At 41.3% G+C, this 17,649-nt stretch overlaps 1 protein-coding gene across 1 annotated transcript; it reads left to right on the forward strand.

Annotated features, from left to right (window-relative positions):
- The first annotated feature begins 405 nt into the window (after positions 1-405).
- On the forward strand, positions 406-17,649 carry FAM81B (family with sequence similarity 81 member B). The gene is made up of 7 exons (XM_072360424.1): positions 406-687; positions 3,180-3,298; positions 7,651-7,780; positions 10,023-10,129; positions 12,898-13,030; positions 15,401-15,596; positions 17,528-17,649. The coding sequence occupies exons 1-7, from the start codon at positions 406-408 to the stop codon at positions 17,647-17,649; spliced, it is 1,089 nt and encodes a 362-aa protein (XP_072216525.1).

Raw genomic sequence — 17,649 nt, forward strand, 5'->3', positions numbered from 1 at the left:
CATGCCTGAACTCCCTCAGCTACCACCTCTTTGGCTACCTTGCACAGCACATCCTAGCCGGTGACATTTCATGGGGAATGCCATCTTCCAATCCAGCTTTATAAAAGTTCCATTCACAGACAGCAGACAGTGTGCTTTTTTCCTACAGTGCTGAAAAAAAAAAGCTGCTTACATCTTCCAGGACCATCAGTCCAACTCCTGGCTCCACACATAACCACACAAAATCCAGACACTATGTCTGAGGGTGTTGTCCAAATGCTGCTGGAACTCTGGCTGCTTAATGCTGTGACTACTGCCCTGGGTATCCCATTCCATTCCCACTGTTCTCTGGTGTAGAGCCTTTTCCTAGCAGCCAGCCAGACATCCCCTGATGCAGCTCCATGCCATTCCCTTGGTTTGTTTTCTATGGTTGCAACAATATCCGTGGTCTTGGATGTTGACAGGAGAGACCCATCCCCTACTCCTGGTCCTGGAGACAAAGCACATCTGCTGGAGGGACGGCTTTCCAGCCAGGAGAGGACCACATCCTTCCTCCTTCATCAGGCCTTTCGAATCAAGAATGACATTGTCTCCTACCTCCAGGAAACCACAGGCTTTCAGCACAGGGAGACTGCTGCTCGGCAGCTACTGGAGAACCACATGCAGACCATAACAGGCATAGTTGAAAAGCTCAGCCAGGACATTCAGGTAAGAGATTGCAAGGATATTTCCCTTGTTTCATTAGCACAGCAATAGTCCACGATTGACACAACAATTGTGTGGTTCTTGGGGTGGAAATGTCCTTATCATGAGTGGTATATTTTAGGTAAATTCTGATATTCTTATACAGTGGCACTTGCTGTTCCTTGTGAAGAAAGAAGGGAAGAAAGCAGTGAAAGGAAAAGAGGGAAAGAAGAAAGGAAAGGGGAAGAAGAAGAGGAAGGAGAAGGGGAAGAGAAAGGGGAAAGAGAAAAAGGAAGGGGAGGGGAGGAGAGGGAAGCATACTAACAAGTTTTTGGATTACTTTCTATTAAAGAATCATATCTTATTTGCTTTCATTTTTTGTTGGAGCATGGGAGACAGAATTCAAGGGAAATGACTAAACTACATTATTCTCTAACATAACATGATTTTTTTTTCCCCCTTAGTTTTCTAGTTGCAGATGTTCTACTTAACATAATTCCTGTATAATTGAACATTGAAAGTCTTTAGGAAGCTCATTTTAAACTGGAATGAAAGTTCAGGTCACACTTTGTACTCTACAACTTCCTGAAGGGAGGTTGTGATGAGGAGGGTCTTGGCCTCTTCTCCCAGGCAACAAACAGGACCCGAGGAAATGGCCGCAAGTTGTATCAGATGAGGTTTAGACTGGACATAAGAAGGAGCTTTTTCTCTCAGAGAGTGGTCAGGAACTGGAATGGCTGCCCAAGAAGGTGGTGGAGTCACCATCCCTGGCAGTGTTCAGGATGCGTCTGGACAGGGAGCTAGGAGATATGGTTTAGTGGTTTTCTGTAGGTATGGCAAAGGGAGGACTGTTGGACTAAATGATCTTGTAGGTCCTTTCCAACCTTGTGATTCTATGATTCTTTATCTGAGCTGACTGATCATTCTGTACTGGAAGTTCATGGGGTACCCCGCTTTGGCTAAAAAACTTTAATTCTTTGCTGTTATTTCTCAAATTTATATGTGAAATTCAGTGACTCCTTGCTTTTGTTTTTGGACAAAAATGTGCAGTGCAAAAAATAGACTTTGAAAGAGATTTGTGTTATCCTTTGAAGTGCTGAATGTTTTCCAAATGCCAATAAATTCAAAATTCTGTTTCTCATGTAAAGAAATATTTTATGTTCTATGTGTTTATATTAACAAATTTGAAATAGTGACTCACCTGAGATCAGGACTATTTCAGAAGAGAAATGCCCAAGATGCTGTCAGTATTCTAAGTCTAAACTTTTCCCCTGTCTGTAAATGTATTTTGGGTCCTAATCTCAAGTGTTTGCTCACTTTCTATGCTATGGCTGTGAGGATTTCTGAGTGTGAAATATCAGTAGTGCAGAAAGCAGCACAGTAAGAACCTGTCAACCAAAGCTGCCAGAGAGCACAAGTTTGGGGAATTGCTCCTGGTGCCCAGTGAATTAGAGGAGTTGAGCAATGACCATTTCTAAAGAGTTATAAAAAACAAAGGGATTCACCGGGAAATGTGGCTTCTGTATTCCAAGTCTACCCCAAAACATGAAGAATGCCCTAAAAAGAAGGATGTTTTGTCCTGGGGAAGACTCTGGAAGGAGTGAAGCTGCAGGTGGTGAAACACCTCCGACAGTCTCAAAACTGCATAAGCTGAAATAACCACCTCAATGTAATTAGTGCTACAACCTTGATTGATTCACTATCCGTGATTCTAAGAGACTTAAAATTACGTGAAGGAGACATCTATGTAAAAAGCTTAGTTGCAGAGGTGAGAAGTGTCTCTCACCCCATCTCCAGCTATAACCCTGGATGGCTGTGGCAACACTGAAATGTCAGCTTAGGGCCTCTGCTCTTAACCAGAGTCCTAAAAATGGGGCATCTGGAATATTATTCTCTCTCTCAGCATTATGTCTGTAAAAGGTCATGGTAGCTCCAAATATCTTCCTAAAATTAATTCTTGTGACACATTCAGATAAGATCAGGATGAGCCACTGCCAAAAAGCCTTCAGGGTGGCTGCTCCTTCTGTCTTTAGATCAGACTTTTATTACTGTGCAACAGAACAAACAAAAAGAGCAAAACAAGATATATTGACTAGCTGCTCATACTGACACACATGCCTCTTCGGGATAAGATGAATGTAACATTTCCCTGTTTTTGAGTGCTGAACTTTTCTACATAAAGCACAATCTTAGGGGAGAGATAGACACATAATTTCACAGCACCATGGAATCATTTGTGTTGGAGGATACCCTAAAAACCAACTTAATCCAACTCCCTTGCCATGGGCAGGTACATCTCCTAGTAGCATGGGCTGCCCAAAGCCCCACCCTACCTGGTCTTGAGCACTGATTCATACAGGTGTAGATTTCTGAAAGAAAATTATGATGTTTACTTCTTCCTTGAAAGAAAAATAAATGTACAGACCTTTTTTGGGAACCAGTGCTTCAGCCCATTTTTCAAAAAAACATAAATAATGTGGAAAAACAACACTGCATTAAATATTTTCAATTCACAGGTTTTGGAGAGACAAATAAGAACAAGAGATGGTGTCACAGTGCAAACCAATTTTGCTGTTCAAAGCCTGGACCATAAATATATCCAGAGTCTTGGAGACCTGCGTGGAAGAGTGGTGAGGTAAGGAATATACAACAGCCTTCTTTTCTGATTTAGGCAAAGCAAGCTCAGAGGTGGCACAAATATATTTTGCACTCATTTTGTATTTATTCATTGATTTATTTATTTGAGTGCCTGATCTCTTTGCATTCCACACATTAACAGAATTATCAAACCAGGAAAAGGTTACTTTTTTTTTTTTTTTTTTTTTTTGTCCTGTCTTGTTCTTCACAACATACTTAAATTTTTCCTTCCATAATCTGACCTGTCCTGTTGTTCTTCACCTCCTCTCTTGGAAAGTGGGTCTTGTAGAACAAACTTAATTTCTTTCTTTGATAGTGAATTTCCATGAGGCATTTAAAAGCAACTAATGTTATGACACGAAGAAATGAAACCCTGCTATGTTACATATCAAGAGAGTATATGGATTAAGAAATGTCTGAACCAATATATACACTGAAAAAAAGTAGTCTCTAAGGAAGCAAACTCCTTGAACTGGCATGCTTCTAATGTTTCACTGTTTGTTTTTCTCTGGAGGCCAGTCATATTTTTTCCATATAAAATCACTGCTATTGATACCTGTGGATAACAGAAATATGATTGGTGTTGTGAAAGAATATACTTGGGCCATATGAGCCATATGGGAAAAGAAGAAGTGTTTTATAAGCCCTGTGTGGTAAAAATGGTAGATGACAGTGGGCTCTCACAAATATGCAGTGTCAGAAATGCCAAGACTGTAGTCCTGGACCAGAGCTGTGGAGGACTGGTGAACAACGACCGGATATCTCCGTACCTAGCAGAGATACCAGAGTTACCAGAATACTGAATTGAGTCCAGAATTCCCTTTCTGAAGTGAAAAACTTGATATGTTGTTAAGAACAGCCAGGAATGTGGTGATGAGATGAGGAAAATTTCTGGCTGAGAGAAGTACGCAGCTATGTATAGCTTCTAAAAAAAATATCCAGAGATGTCTTTGCTTCCAGGTATAGATACTGAGAGAGAGGCAGAAAAAAAAATCATAGTGTACTGAAGGGTTCCAAACTACTAAAGCAAAGCCCAAAAATTCAAAAGTAGGTGGTGAAAGCAGTACATTTAAAGTTGGCAGGAGAAAGATATGTTTTTTAAATCTTGTATCAGCACTGAAAGAAAGCAGGAGGTGGTCATGCAATTAATTTTTCCCTTGGTCTTCTCAAATCTGGGCAGAATTTTCAGGTGATATGCTTTCAGCAAAGTCATAATGTTCAGTGGGCAATGTGTCCTCTTACTTCTTCCCAGTGTTTCTCCAGGCATGCTGCTCATTTTTGCTAGCTGCAGTAGGTCTTGTTCCCATTTGCTATGCTGGAGCATTGGTCTGCAGCAAAGGAAACCAAACACACCAGGGGAAAGCAGGAAATGGAAGAAGAAAATGCAGAGGGTTAAAAAAAATACTGATCCACTTTCATTTACACAATGAAAATCCACACAAAATAATGAAGGTCAGTCATTCATGACAGTGCACACAAGCATAGTACAGTTTCCTTTTGATTAACGAATCTTCAGCACTTTCTCATTTCTCTTGCTGGCAAAACTGTCCCCAGCATGGTGCTCTGAAGTGAACCAGAACTGATCAGAAGGATCATTTCGTGTTCCTTCAACCTTTAGTCTCAGCCCAAAGCTGTGTAAAGGAAGTATAGCCCAGAGTAGCTGGAGACAAACTCAGGGTTTCATATAAGTTGTGTGTTTTGACTGAATAGAAATCTTCCCAGTACAAACTTGCAGTGGAAGTTTTGCTGCTGACACGCATCCTGACCTCAACTGAAGATTGCTCGGGATGAAGTAAGCCTTAATGGAACACTGCTCTTTCTCTGAGCAGATGATTCATCCTCCTGTATTCTGCCACATGAAAAGGATTAATGTGGATTAGCTCTTGTAATTCAGTCTGCGTCTCTCTTTTCTGTCACTCTGTCTTCCCCTGAAAGACAGACAGAGCGCTCTTGTCGAATACTGGTGTGTCTATCCATTAACTTTGGGACCTCCTGACCACATACCTACACCATGTAAACATTTGTGTTTCAAATAGCAGTGACAGTAAAAACAACCTTCAACATCAGCAGGCAGCATATAAAATTAGCTGTATTTTTAGATTTGTGCTCTAATTCTTAAAATAAATTGAAGCAAGAATTCCTTTGGGCTTGGGATCATATTTTAGAGTAATAAAACTTAGGTAATCAACTGTAAGAAGAAACTTCTCATAAATGTTGACTCACCTCTTCAGACACACCAAGAAGAAGACTGAATAATCATTGCACTTTACACAGATGATTGCATTACAATTTTTTCCTGAGATTTTTTTTTTTTTTCTTGTTGCTCAAAAGAAAAATCCAGTGTAGTGCTGGACTACCAAAGCCAGTGGTGCATGCCCATGAAGTTATTCCACCCTTCAGAATACGCAAACTTTGCTGAATTTAGTAGTTCTTTATTGAATATACTGTTCTTTCCATGACTGTAAAGGGTAATGTTCCTTGAATGTACATGAGGCGGCTATATAGGCAGCTATATTCCTGCCTATAATTAAGTCCTTCTGCACAATCCTTAGAAGCTTTTATTTCTTTTTGCTGTTTAGTTTATATGCAGATCTAACAAGGAGCACCCTTCCTGCACTTTTCCATACCCATCCTGCTGCTCCTCACATACTCTCAGCTTCTGTGTATGTGACTGAAAAACGATGATCTCACCACAATCTGTTGAGCATCTCCTACATCAAATACTGATTTGGTGCAGGATATTAAAAGTGTCAAGTATCTCCATTTCTTTCAGGTAAAAGTCTGCCAGCTGCAACCATGCTACACTGCACAAAGCACCAGTATTGTGTGTAGGTACATGTGCTTCATGAAGAACACCTCCAAGAGGGTCCCCTCTGCTCTGGCTGTGGAGAGGTTTCTATAATCCCATAACCCCACCTTTGCCACAGACTCATTGCTATTACATATAAATGTGCTCCTCCAGCCCAGCACAGTGCTGGGTGTCCCCTGTCCCCATGGGGCTTCCAGCCCCTGGTGCACCATCCCTTGCCAGCTCCATGCTGGTGTTGGAGGTTTGAACTGGTAAAGGCAGCAGAGCAGGCACCACCTCAATCTCCCTGGCCTCTCAAGAGCTGTGTTTGTCTTTTGAGCTATTTTGTAATTTGTTTTCCAGTTGAATAACATATATATAATTTTTTTGATCAACGTTCTGGCCTTAATACAAAGCCTCTATTATGTGCAGAAACATTTTTCTTTTCCCTGAAATGAATGCTCTGTAGGTGAATCTCAGTATTTCTGCATCACCAAGAGATGACAAAAGGCTGGTCTATTCAAACTGTCACAGCCTCTCTTTAGTTCCTTTGTCTGACAACAGAACTAGCTTTAACCTGTGGTTCTTCAGAAGATAATTTCTCTGGCATTTGAAAACTCATCTGTTTCAACTTCTAATCCTCTATGTATACTCAATGTTCGGTGCTTTGTGCTGTGCACAAGCTACGCAAGGTAGGATATTTGTTTCCTCAGTTTTGTTTCAAGTGCCTTTGATGGGAGCAGGTGGTTGCTCCTGGGGGGGCAGGTGTAGAGGAGACTCTTGTCATCCTTCACTGCTCAGGGAGGTGTGCGGGAGCAGAAGTCTCTGTCTTCTAGCTCATGTTGGATGTTTTTATGATGTTATACAAATATTTACATATACACTAAAGCAAATCATCTTCCTCCTGAGAAAAAAAAAAGTAGATGTATTTATGTAAATATATACACATATATTACACATTGTGTATAGGTATAGTAAAGACAGGAAAAACTGGAAACATATATTACCTGGACATAAGCTGGTTAAATATTATTCAATTAATGCCATCATTCTCAAATCATCTGTTTGCCCATTTGAAATGTGACAAGATATTTTAGTGAATGCAGCTGAAAGAGTTTAAATAGAAAATGACAAGTTCTTCCTATAAAACACCACAGCCTTTTTGCCTGTTGCCATTCCAAAACTGATTATTCTCCACATCTGCTTCCAGCCAGAGGATGCTGCCGTCTGGGCACTCCCACACTCTGGGTAGGCATCCAAAGACTGCAGGCAGCTGGAGTGACTGTGTAACTGCATTTCAGATTTAAATTAGCTCACCGTTAAGATTAGGCAGCAGAAAACCAAGGAGTAGTTGGCCCAGCAGGGTGAGCTGTGGACTGTTTCAGGTCACCTCAAACGGCTGAGAGCCACAAGGAGGTTTGCAATGTATGGACACCATGTATGTTGTCACTGCAGTTCAGGGGACTGCTGGTTGAACGCTGAGTGCCTTCTAGTTCCTCACCTTCATCTCCACCCTTCTGTGTGTCCATGCAAAAGTTCTCTTGTCTCTGGTTTGGTTGCAGATGTGAGGCAAGTATTGCACAGCTATCAGGAGACATCCGTCTTATCAGGCATGAAGTCCAGAACATTGATAAGGAGATCTACAGCCTCCGCTCTATCCTCAAAAATCATGTTGGCAGTTTTGAGAAGATGGTGAGTACAGAAATTCACAATATCCAGTGAGTGATGATGAGGCACATGTAGAGTGCTTACTCTTCTATGTGCTGATCGATGCTAATGATGAATACACCATTTATAAAGCATCTCAGGAGTTTGTGGGTTTTTTTTAAATAAAAATTAGGTTTTCCTTGATGCTGTGAAATGGTAGTGGCCTTTTTAACAGGCTTAGTCTAAGAACAGATAACAAAAATGTTATAGGATTTGAGAATACTAAGATCGTGAATGACCCATCACAGTTGGTTTCTCAGTATGTTTTAGAAGACCCTTGAATTAAAGCATGGTTCTGCTTTAAGTGCATCCAGAAAATTCAGTTGCATTTATTCTGGAGCTGAAAACTAGTTTGTACTTCCATTGTTTTTTCTTCAATTTTAAGGTGTCTGCAAGGGGACATCCAGCAGCATATCCAGTTCCCAATGAATGCTGGCAATATTCTAAAAAATATTTGAAACTGTAGCACTGAAAATGTTCTGCAAAATGGTATTTTCTTCTCAGTCTCTCTCTCTCTCTTTTTTTCCACCTTTTTTTCTTGATGGAGGGGATGTCCCAGCAATAAATAAAAAGTGTTACTGCTTATGATTCCTTATAACTGATCTGGGACAGGTTCATTGAATCCAGTAGCTGTTTTAGAACCTTCCACAGGCTCAAGTACATTAGCAATAATGCTTCACAAGTACAGCACAGTGATATGTCTGATTTGTAAACCTGCAGCATGACAGCTTTCTGCTCCTGCTTCAAATTGCATGTTGTACACATTACAATTGAGCTTTGGAGAAGATATGGGACACTCAGCTTCTCATGCACTTGATATCAGTTAAAAACTCATTACTGCATTTTAACTGCATCTTTTGCTGCACAAGGCAGAATTCCAGTCATTTTGCACCCAAATACCCTCTTTGACAAAGAAAAAATATTCATGACAATTTAAATGAAAGTATTTTACCTGAAATTCTTCTGTAAGACACTGTTTGGACACCTGTCTCCTTGAACTCCTATGAAGATATTCCTCTTTGCCTGAGAATGGGAAATGAAGCAGGTGTGTGTCAGATCATTTGAAACAATACCAGGTAAAAATAAGCCATCATAGGCATGAAGCAGGAAGCAGAACAAAGTTTCTCAGGTGAAGAGGGGAGAACTATACTCATGCATTTGTGGGAAAGAAGCAAATGAGAATTTCCAAAACAGAGCTGTTTCTTGTAAAAGGAGTAATATGGCATCAAAACAATGTAATGAGCTTTTAGCAGCTGCCTGTTGACATATATGTGCCACAGCTATCAACCAGATGAAGGTATTTCCTCACCAGGGCACCCTTTCAGAACTAAAGAAAGCTATACGAATGAAGAGGACAGGCTCTTTATCAGCATCTGTTGTGACAAGAAAAGGGGAAATGTGTTCAAATAAAAGAGGGGAGATTTAGTTTTGATATAAAGAAGTTTTTTGTAATAAGGTCGGTGAAGCACTGGCACAGGTTGCCCAGAGATGTGGTGGATGCCCCATTCCTAGAGACACTGAGAGTCAGATGGGACTCTGAGGACCTGATGGAGCTGTAGGTATCTCTGTTCATTGTGAGGGAGTTGGATGACCCTTAAGCACCACTTCCAAATGAACTGATTCTATGATTCTACAATCTTATGATTTGTATGAGGGTCCAGAAACCACAGCCCTGGTTTCTGAGGCAGTCTCTCATCCTGCTCTCCCAGAAGTAAATGGCCCCATAGAATGGGGACAGCTCCAGCCAGAAACACCTCAGAGTGCATCAGGTACCCAGGCTAGAGTGCTCTGTGATGCTTTAGATGTTCATTCCAGCCTGAATGGAGCACGTGAGGGATTGATCTGTGAGCATCTGTCTCCTCCTTTCTCCCTTGTTGGGAGTCCAAAAGGTTTTTGATCAATATTTTCTGTCAAGGAATATTACTCCTTGGGTCCTAACATCTTCTGGGAAATTTCAGTGGTGCAAGTGTCATACTGAAATAAAAAGTGTTAGTTGTCTGTGAATTTGATTACAAAGCCTGCAAAGTCCACAAAAACTTCCACTAAGTGGTTCCTATAGCCTTAGTGACCCTGAGCTCAAGTCTTCACTGAATGAAATAGTTTGTGAGAGAAGTTCAAAACTGTACCTTTGTGTCTTGTTTTTTTCATTCTTGCAATCTTAATATATATTCAAAGGTAAGTGCTCGCATTCTGGCTCATAAAGGCATTCTCTGTTAATTCTCATTAGATAATGCAGCTCTTAGGCAAGATAGAGACTTCCAACTCCGATCAAAGCTCAACGTTAAAGACATTCCAGGGAGATCAACATCACAAATTGCAACTTCTGGATTTCAAGTAGGTGATGAAGTGTTTTCATTATGGTAATTCACCTTGGATACTTCAGTATGACGAACAGGTTGTCACGAAACAGCCAAACAAACCCATTAATTAACATCTATTTAAAACATGAAGAGAAGGTTAATGAAGATCCATACTATAAGATAATGAAAATACGTGATGAAAATACATTGTCTTGCAAGCTAATTGTTAAAATGAGGCACTAAATGCCATCCTGTAGAAGAAAGGTACAAAAGCAATTACCCTTCCATACCTCAAAGAAAGGAACAGAATAGAAAGACACTATTTACCACAGTAACTGAGGCTAACTTGTGACTTGCCTAAGGCGCAGGTTAGGTATTATTGGCAGGTTTGCTCTGCCTGCTCAGCTGGGAGAGCAGCTAGGATGGGGCAGTGCTGGTTGAGGTAGGGGGGCCGGGGCAGGACAGAGATGGAGCTGGGGGGTGAAGCTGCACAGCCTCACATGCCCTTGAATTTGTAATTTATTGTTTCTTTGTTAAGCCACATATTTCTCCTGTTCTGGATGCAAAAGTACTTTTAGAGTGTCCTTTTAATCTTGATGAGTTTTACAGAGGTGGGAGCTCCAGTGATTACACAATGAATTGAAGTACGTGGCACCCGTATGCAGAACAAGGCTAAACAGCCCAGCACTAAACAGCAGAGCCAGCACAATTTGAAATCTAATTATAATAACACTGCAACAGTATTTCAAAGGCAGCATTTCCAATTCTTAAAATGCTGGAGTATTTGAATTAAATTTATCTGAATTGCATTCAGAGTTAAAAATACGCTGTTTTAAACACAAAATGTTCACATCAAGAAAATAAGAAAAGGAATAGGGATGAATGATGAAATAGCAGCTAAAAAAGAGAACAGATTAAAATGAAGAAAAAAGGAGTTACAGAGAGACAGAGAGTTAAGGATGAAGAGAATCAAGACAGTGCGAGATTAACAAGAAGTAAATACCAAAATAAAAAGGAAAAGAAGAATGGAAAAAATGCCAGAAAAGGGGGAAATATGAAATTTTAAGAAAACGCTGATATTCTTATAAGTCAACTAGGCCTTACAAAACAGAAATAGGAAGCTTCCAAGGCTTTGAGATGCACTAGCACTGTGTTGTTTAATGTGAAGTAAAATGTAACTTCTCTTGCTAGGACAGACTGGAGTTCCTGCCTATGAGCTGCCACGTTTGACTTGGTTTTAAAGCTCAGTTATCTTTTCAGCTGACATGAAGCTGTCCGATAACCAGCAGTTTTTCTGATCCGGCAGCTGTATTGTAAAAGCACAAATGATACTTCTATATACAATTACTGAAAACCTGATGAATTTTTAAACTATTTCTGGACTTCAGGGAGAGTTGTGCTTTGCTATATAACACTGGCCTTCACAGTTGGAGGACTGGGTGCTTGTCTTTCAGAGCCAGTTAGCTGACAAATAGCTGTATTCAACTGCACAGAGGCAGATTACTCGTCAGTAGTTCTGCTCTCACATTTATCCCAGAACTACTCAGAGGATGCTCTTATTAAATATCCACACTATCTCATTTCAGGTATTTTTCTGAACCAGGACTATGGCAACTCATGTGTTTCTGCAGCCTGGCTCACTATATGTCTCTTTCTTTTTAGCTCCATGCAGGAGGGATAGTAATTCAAAGAATCATAGAGTGGCTTGGGTTGGAAGGAAGCTAAAAGCTCACTCAGCCCCAAACACGTGTTATTGTTAAAACAGTCCCATAACTAATAAAATGAGTAATAATCATGAACTGACTTCACAGCCATACAAGATCTTGGTAAGGCACTGTCTACAGCAAGCAAACAGCAATAATATGTCACTCAGAAATTCTGCTAATGTTAATTTGTTTCTCACATTATAGTAGTAATTACATTACATTAGATGGCAATTATCACTTCATTAGGCAGATACAAAATTGTCATCAATCACTTGGATTTAAAAAACAGTTTCTTTGGAAAGTGCCATAAGTGTTACAAGTGCTTTAAACATGAAGTCTAGTTGTAAAATCCTGCTCCTTCCTTGCTGGTTTGTAACCTGCCTGAGACCCAAACAAATTTCAATTGGTCACTCTTTGCATCCAAGTACACCTTAGGAATTAATATGGTTACACTCAGACTTTCCGTGGAGCTATACGTCCATGTACCCTTGTGGCTTGTGCTGCAGCACAAGAAAAGCAAACACACTGCTCTCTAGCTCGGGAGTTTGCAAGTTTGTTCTGTGTGGCATTCTTTTAGCCACTGCCCTTTTGTGTCTCCAGGAGCTGCCTGTACTGTTTCCCTGGGAGGGCTTTCACGTTTCTGTCCAGCTGGTGCTTTAGAGGCATGTGCATGTTTTCTCCACATTTGTAAGCCATTGCTTAAAAATGTCTTTCATCCTTATGAGCCTTTTCAAACCACAGATGACTCTGGTACCCACTGTGATGTCCAGCAGCACAGATGATGTTCAGTGGGATAGTGTTGCTTCTTCACTCACTTCAGATAAAGATTTGATTGCAAATCGTCAATTGCAAAACAGCATTTTTCTGCCCTTGGGTATTTTCTCAAATTAGACTGCACTAGAGAAATGACGTTTTGTCGTGTATATGCAGACTTCAAGGTAAGGATTAATAAAATAATTGAGCTTGGTCCCCTTAGGAAACTACTGAGGAGATCTGAAGTAACTTAAAATATTTACTCTAATGACTCAAGACTCCCCCACAGTTCTGACTAAACCTTAAGTCTTGTTACTAAAAAGAACCCCTACCATAATTTTAGGTTGACAAGCACTCTAAATGACTTCAAAGATCAGATTTGGAATCAGCGGAAGTGGACGGAGGCACAGCTGACACAATCTGAAGATCAAACCCAGTACCAGCACCAGCTGCTCAGTGCGATGAAGGAGAGGCTGGTAAGGCTTCCCACACAGCAAGTTACACACACCATGAAATAGAGCACAAAAATGGAATTGCCCTGGTGCCTTGTGGGATGGCCAGTAAAATGATGAATTATGAAATACTGAAGACTGTAGAATAATTTATTTCAAAGGAATATCTGGAAGTCCTGAGATTCAGCTCCTCACTCAAATTCCCAGAGCAATCATCAGTACCATCACTGAGCATCATAAGGTTTTCTTCCATTTACTGACGGGCTCAGAATAGTAAGGGATCTTCTATGGAAATCCTTACCTGTTTCAAATACAGACATGCCATCACCATACTGTGCTTGGTGTATTAATATGCAGCGAGTTTAGATTCCTCTGCAGCAGTCAGTGCTTGGCACAGGGCCAGTATCTTCTGATCAGTTCCTTAGTATCATAGTATCATAGTATCGTGTGAGTTGGAAGGGACCTTAGAGATCATTGAGTCCAACTCCCGGGTTTTGAGCCCTCTGTGTAGCAAAGAGGCACTTCTACCCCCTGCGCCACAGAGGGGATTTGAACCCGGGCCCTTCGGTGCTGCAAGCAGCACTTTATACCACTGCGCCACCGAGGCACACAACTCTAAAAGCTTTTCCTCCTTTGCTGCTTGTCGTTCACTCGGCTTCAGAGTTCAAAACCAATTAAAACATACCTGCTATACCTTACAACCAGAATGAGGGCTGCTAAACAAAACCACACAGAGAAATTGCTCAGAAGGGACTAAAACACAATAGAACTTTAGTTTCCACTTATTCTGCTTCACAATCTCTAGTTGTCAATACTGAACAATTGGTGCAACCAGGCAGATATGAAAGTGACCCTTCAGGCACTGTCTCACAGCTACCCCGTTAATGCAGTTTTTGTGATGATTTTTGAGAAAACAAACTATATGTAGTTAAGCTCACACTGGAGAGAGCTGCAGTATCAAGCGGTGTGACTTTAACAGATCTTAAAGATTTCTAAGTCGCCTTTTAACAGATGAAATTATAAGGGGTGCCTTTATTCTTGTATATGTTCATACATGTGTGCACAGAGCAACTGGTGGTCACAGAATCACAGAATGGGTTGGAAGGCACCTCCAGAGATCACCCAGTCCAACCCCATGCTAAAGCAGTTCCCTGCAGCAGGTGGGTATCTTGTCAGGGAAAACACGTGGCCCAGACGTGGGCCTTATCAGAACAGCTGGCTGTTTTCAGGATCAAACATAGGATCACAGAATGGTTTGAGTTGGAAAGGAGCTCAAAGCCCACCTAGCCCCAACCTCATGCCATGGGCAGGGCTGTCCCCCACCAGCTCAGGCTGCCCAGGGCCCCATCCAACCTGGCCTTGGGCACCTCCAGGGATGGGGCATCACAGTTTCTCTGGGCAGCTGTGCCAGGGCCTCACCGCCCTCTGAGTAAAGAACTTCCTCCTAATATCTAACCTAGATCTCCCCTCTTTTAGTGCAAAACAATTCCCCCTGTCCTATCCCTACTAGATCATGTAAAAAGTCTGTTAAAAGTCCAGGTGGACACTTTCTTGACATGGCTAAGGCCAGATGGATAAGAGGGCAGGTGGATATGTTTCATGCTGAAGCTGGAGCTGTGTTGGGAGTAAGAAGCAGCAGTTTGGTTATTCCTGGAGCTGACTCACTCCACCAGCCACCTGTACAGCATGGCAATGTTTGTAAACACAGAATGCCTTTTTAGCACCACCATAAACTCAGTTTAGGTTCAGCAAACTCTGCCAGGTTTGCAAATATTTTCCCTGAGAAGCAGAGCCCCAGCATTGCCTGAATTCTCTGAGCCACCAGGGCTGCAAAAGGTGAGGTACCTGCTAGGATCTTAGTAGAGGACTCAATGTAACTTAAAGAGCAAGAAAGGAGAGGGCAGCAGCATGGCTCAGATATGAGCGTATCTATGAGGAGGTGCAGTGGCCCTCAGGAGTGGCACTGGGCTCCAAATAGCAGCTGTTAGGGGCTCACTGCCCTTACTCATGGAGCTGGGTACACCCTTCATTGGTTCACTCCTTGGCTCAAAAAATTGTGTTTGAGGTAAGTGCACAAATGCAGCCTGAAATAAGTTGTTTCAATTCCCAGCCTGTTGTTAGAGAACAAAACAGAGAGAACAACTGGAGTTAAAATAAATGATAAAAATCATAAATAATAAAGCCCCTTTGGCCTGCCCCAGCCCCTTCCCCAGTTAATCCAGTTACCTGGGGAAAAGAGGACTGACATCCCTTTCAGAGTTTGAAACCTCACTGCACTTCTCTTATTCTTGGGACTGGGAAGAAAAACTGATTAACTTCAGGTCTGCCAGGATGGAGTATTATGGTGGACATACTTAAAGCGTCTTACCATTACCTTCTGCCATGTGTTTAAAGGAAGCAGCAGAAAAGAAAATAGATGAGAAGCTTCTACTTCTGTCACTACAGCTAGAGCAAACAGACAACCCAGAGAAACACGAAAGGCAGCTGAACCAAGTGAAAAGTGATGGAAAAAACCTGCATGCAAGAATCACCAGGTTTGAAAGACAGATTTGGAAGGAGCTTGAGGAAATCCAGGATGAATACAGATCAGGTGAGAATTTCATGCAATTATTTGTCAATACGTTTGCACAGTAAATTACCACTGCAGAAAATATTTTCCAGTAATGAGACAAGTACCTTCAAAAGACTGTTTCTCTCTCCCACACATTGGTTTCACAGGTGTCATTTTAGGCTTCTGGGCTAGCCCAGCTGTCCTTACCAGCACCAGCAGGATATTCACACACAAGTCGCTTTCTCTTCCTAAGGGTCTGATGGTAAAATGGTCTAAAAGGCAATTTCACAATCCACTTTCTGGGTTTCTCTGAGTACTTCTTTCTTCTGTTCACAGGGCTACTAACCTTAATTGAGAGGTGAACGTTTTTGCTTTTTGCCTCAGGTCCTGCTGATCCTGTTTGCTTGCTTTATATTTTTTACAGCCTTTACTCTCCATTTTCTACTAACAGGAGATTGAGAAAGAGGCACCTGGTTGCTAACAGCTGCCCTACCCAGACCATAGGCTAGATGAATACAAAAGCATTTAGAGAACATTGCTGAATACACAGTAGATGCTTCTTATGGGTGAAGTGAGGCTGAGTGTGATTCCCTGATCACAGACTCATTACCAGCCTGAGCGAATTCTGGCTGTTGAACTATCAAAAGCAATTTGCCTTGCGCAAAGCAGAAGGCTTTGAAAAGGGAGATTTTGCTCACTATAATGTATCCTATTGCCCCACACTCAGCTGATAATGGAAATGAAATGGAAACAGAAGTTAATGCAAAAAAATAAAATAAAATCACTCAGCCAGTGCTCAAGGGAACAGAGGGCTGAAAACACTACAAAGCTCTTCACGTCTGGCGTGTTCTCATCTTCAAAGCTGTCTGTGATCTAGGACCACAGCTCCTTACTTCAGTTGCAATTCCTCCATTATTTGCGACGTACAAGCTCTGCTCCAGAGCTGTTAACAAATCAAGTTCTAAATTAGCAACAATCTTGATACAGGAAGGAGCTCCAGGCACAAAGGACTGACCATCAAGTTCAATCCGGTAAGCAGAAGAATGCTGGGGATAATAAACTTCAGAATAAAAGATTCCAGTGTTTTAGTGGGTGCTCTTGAGATTCCTGCCTGTGGATGTCAGTAACAAAAGAGATCTGTTTACACAAAACCTCGGCAATATATGCCTTCAAACTCAGGTTCAGCAATTGCTCTTTCCATGGAAGTCTAGTAGAACTGAACCCACCAAAACAGGGAGAGAAAAGGCCACTGAAGAGGTACAGAGCAGTATGAAGGACATTGGAGCAATTTATACACTGTCTCATCAGCTCCCTGGGCTTTCTCACAGATCAGCATCCTGGAAATCACAGACACACTCAGGATTTAAACTTCTAAACAACATATGTGCTGATTTGGTTGAATGCTATCTCATACGTAGCAGTGATAAAACCAGCCTGTCTTAAGCAGATGTTCCAGTATGAAAAATGACATCCGCTGTCATGTTACAAGAGACATTAAAAAAAAAAGGTAGAGGAACTGAACATCAGTGTGGCCAGATACACACAGCTGGACCTCAAGGCGCTGCACCAAGCACATTGGTGGGAACATAGGGCGTCCTTAATTCAAACTTAAAGAAATAAAAATCAGTGCTCAATATAAGAACAATGCACTGTAAATCTGATGCCACCCTTGGTTTTATATGCAGACACTATCTCCTTAGTTTCAGACTACAAATACATTGATTACAGTTTATTCCTATCATGCTTGATATTGTCCAGTGCATTGGAAGATATGAACCCTGCAGCAAAGAGCTGGCAACATAAGCTGATATTGCATGTTTATGGTATTCACTAAAAAGATGGAACAAATAAATTGGGTTTAATGTGCTCTGGTTTACAAGTGGGCCAAGAGCCCTTAGGGAGAAAAAGAAGAATCTCTTAGTGCACTCAAAGTAACCACAATTTCATTAATGTTCCTATTTTTCTACCAGGATTTCAATCCATTCATGAGTCTCTGGAGCTGCTCAAACAAATACAGAACACAAAGCTGAAACTTGAAAAGAAGAAAACTGAGAAATACAAACAAAGAGACAAAGCAAGAGACTTTCTGTGA

This window comes from Excalfactoria chinensis, chromosome Z (genome assembly GCF_039878825.1).
Source record: "Excalfactoria chinensis isolate bCotChi1 chromosome Z, bCotChi1.hap2, whole genome shotgun sequence".
NCBI classification, from domain to species: domain Eukaryota; kingdom Metazoa; phylum Chordata; class Aves; order Galliformes; family Phasianidae; genus Excalfactoria; species Excalfactoria chinensis.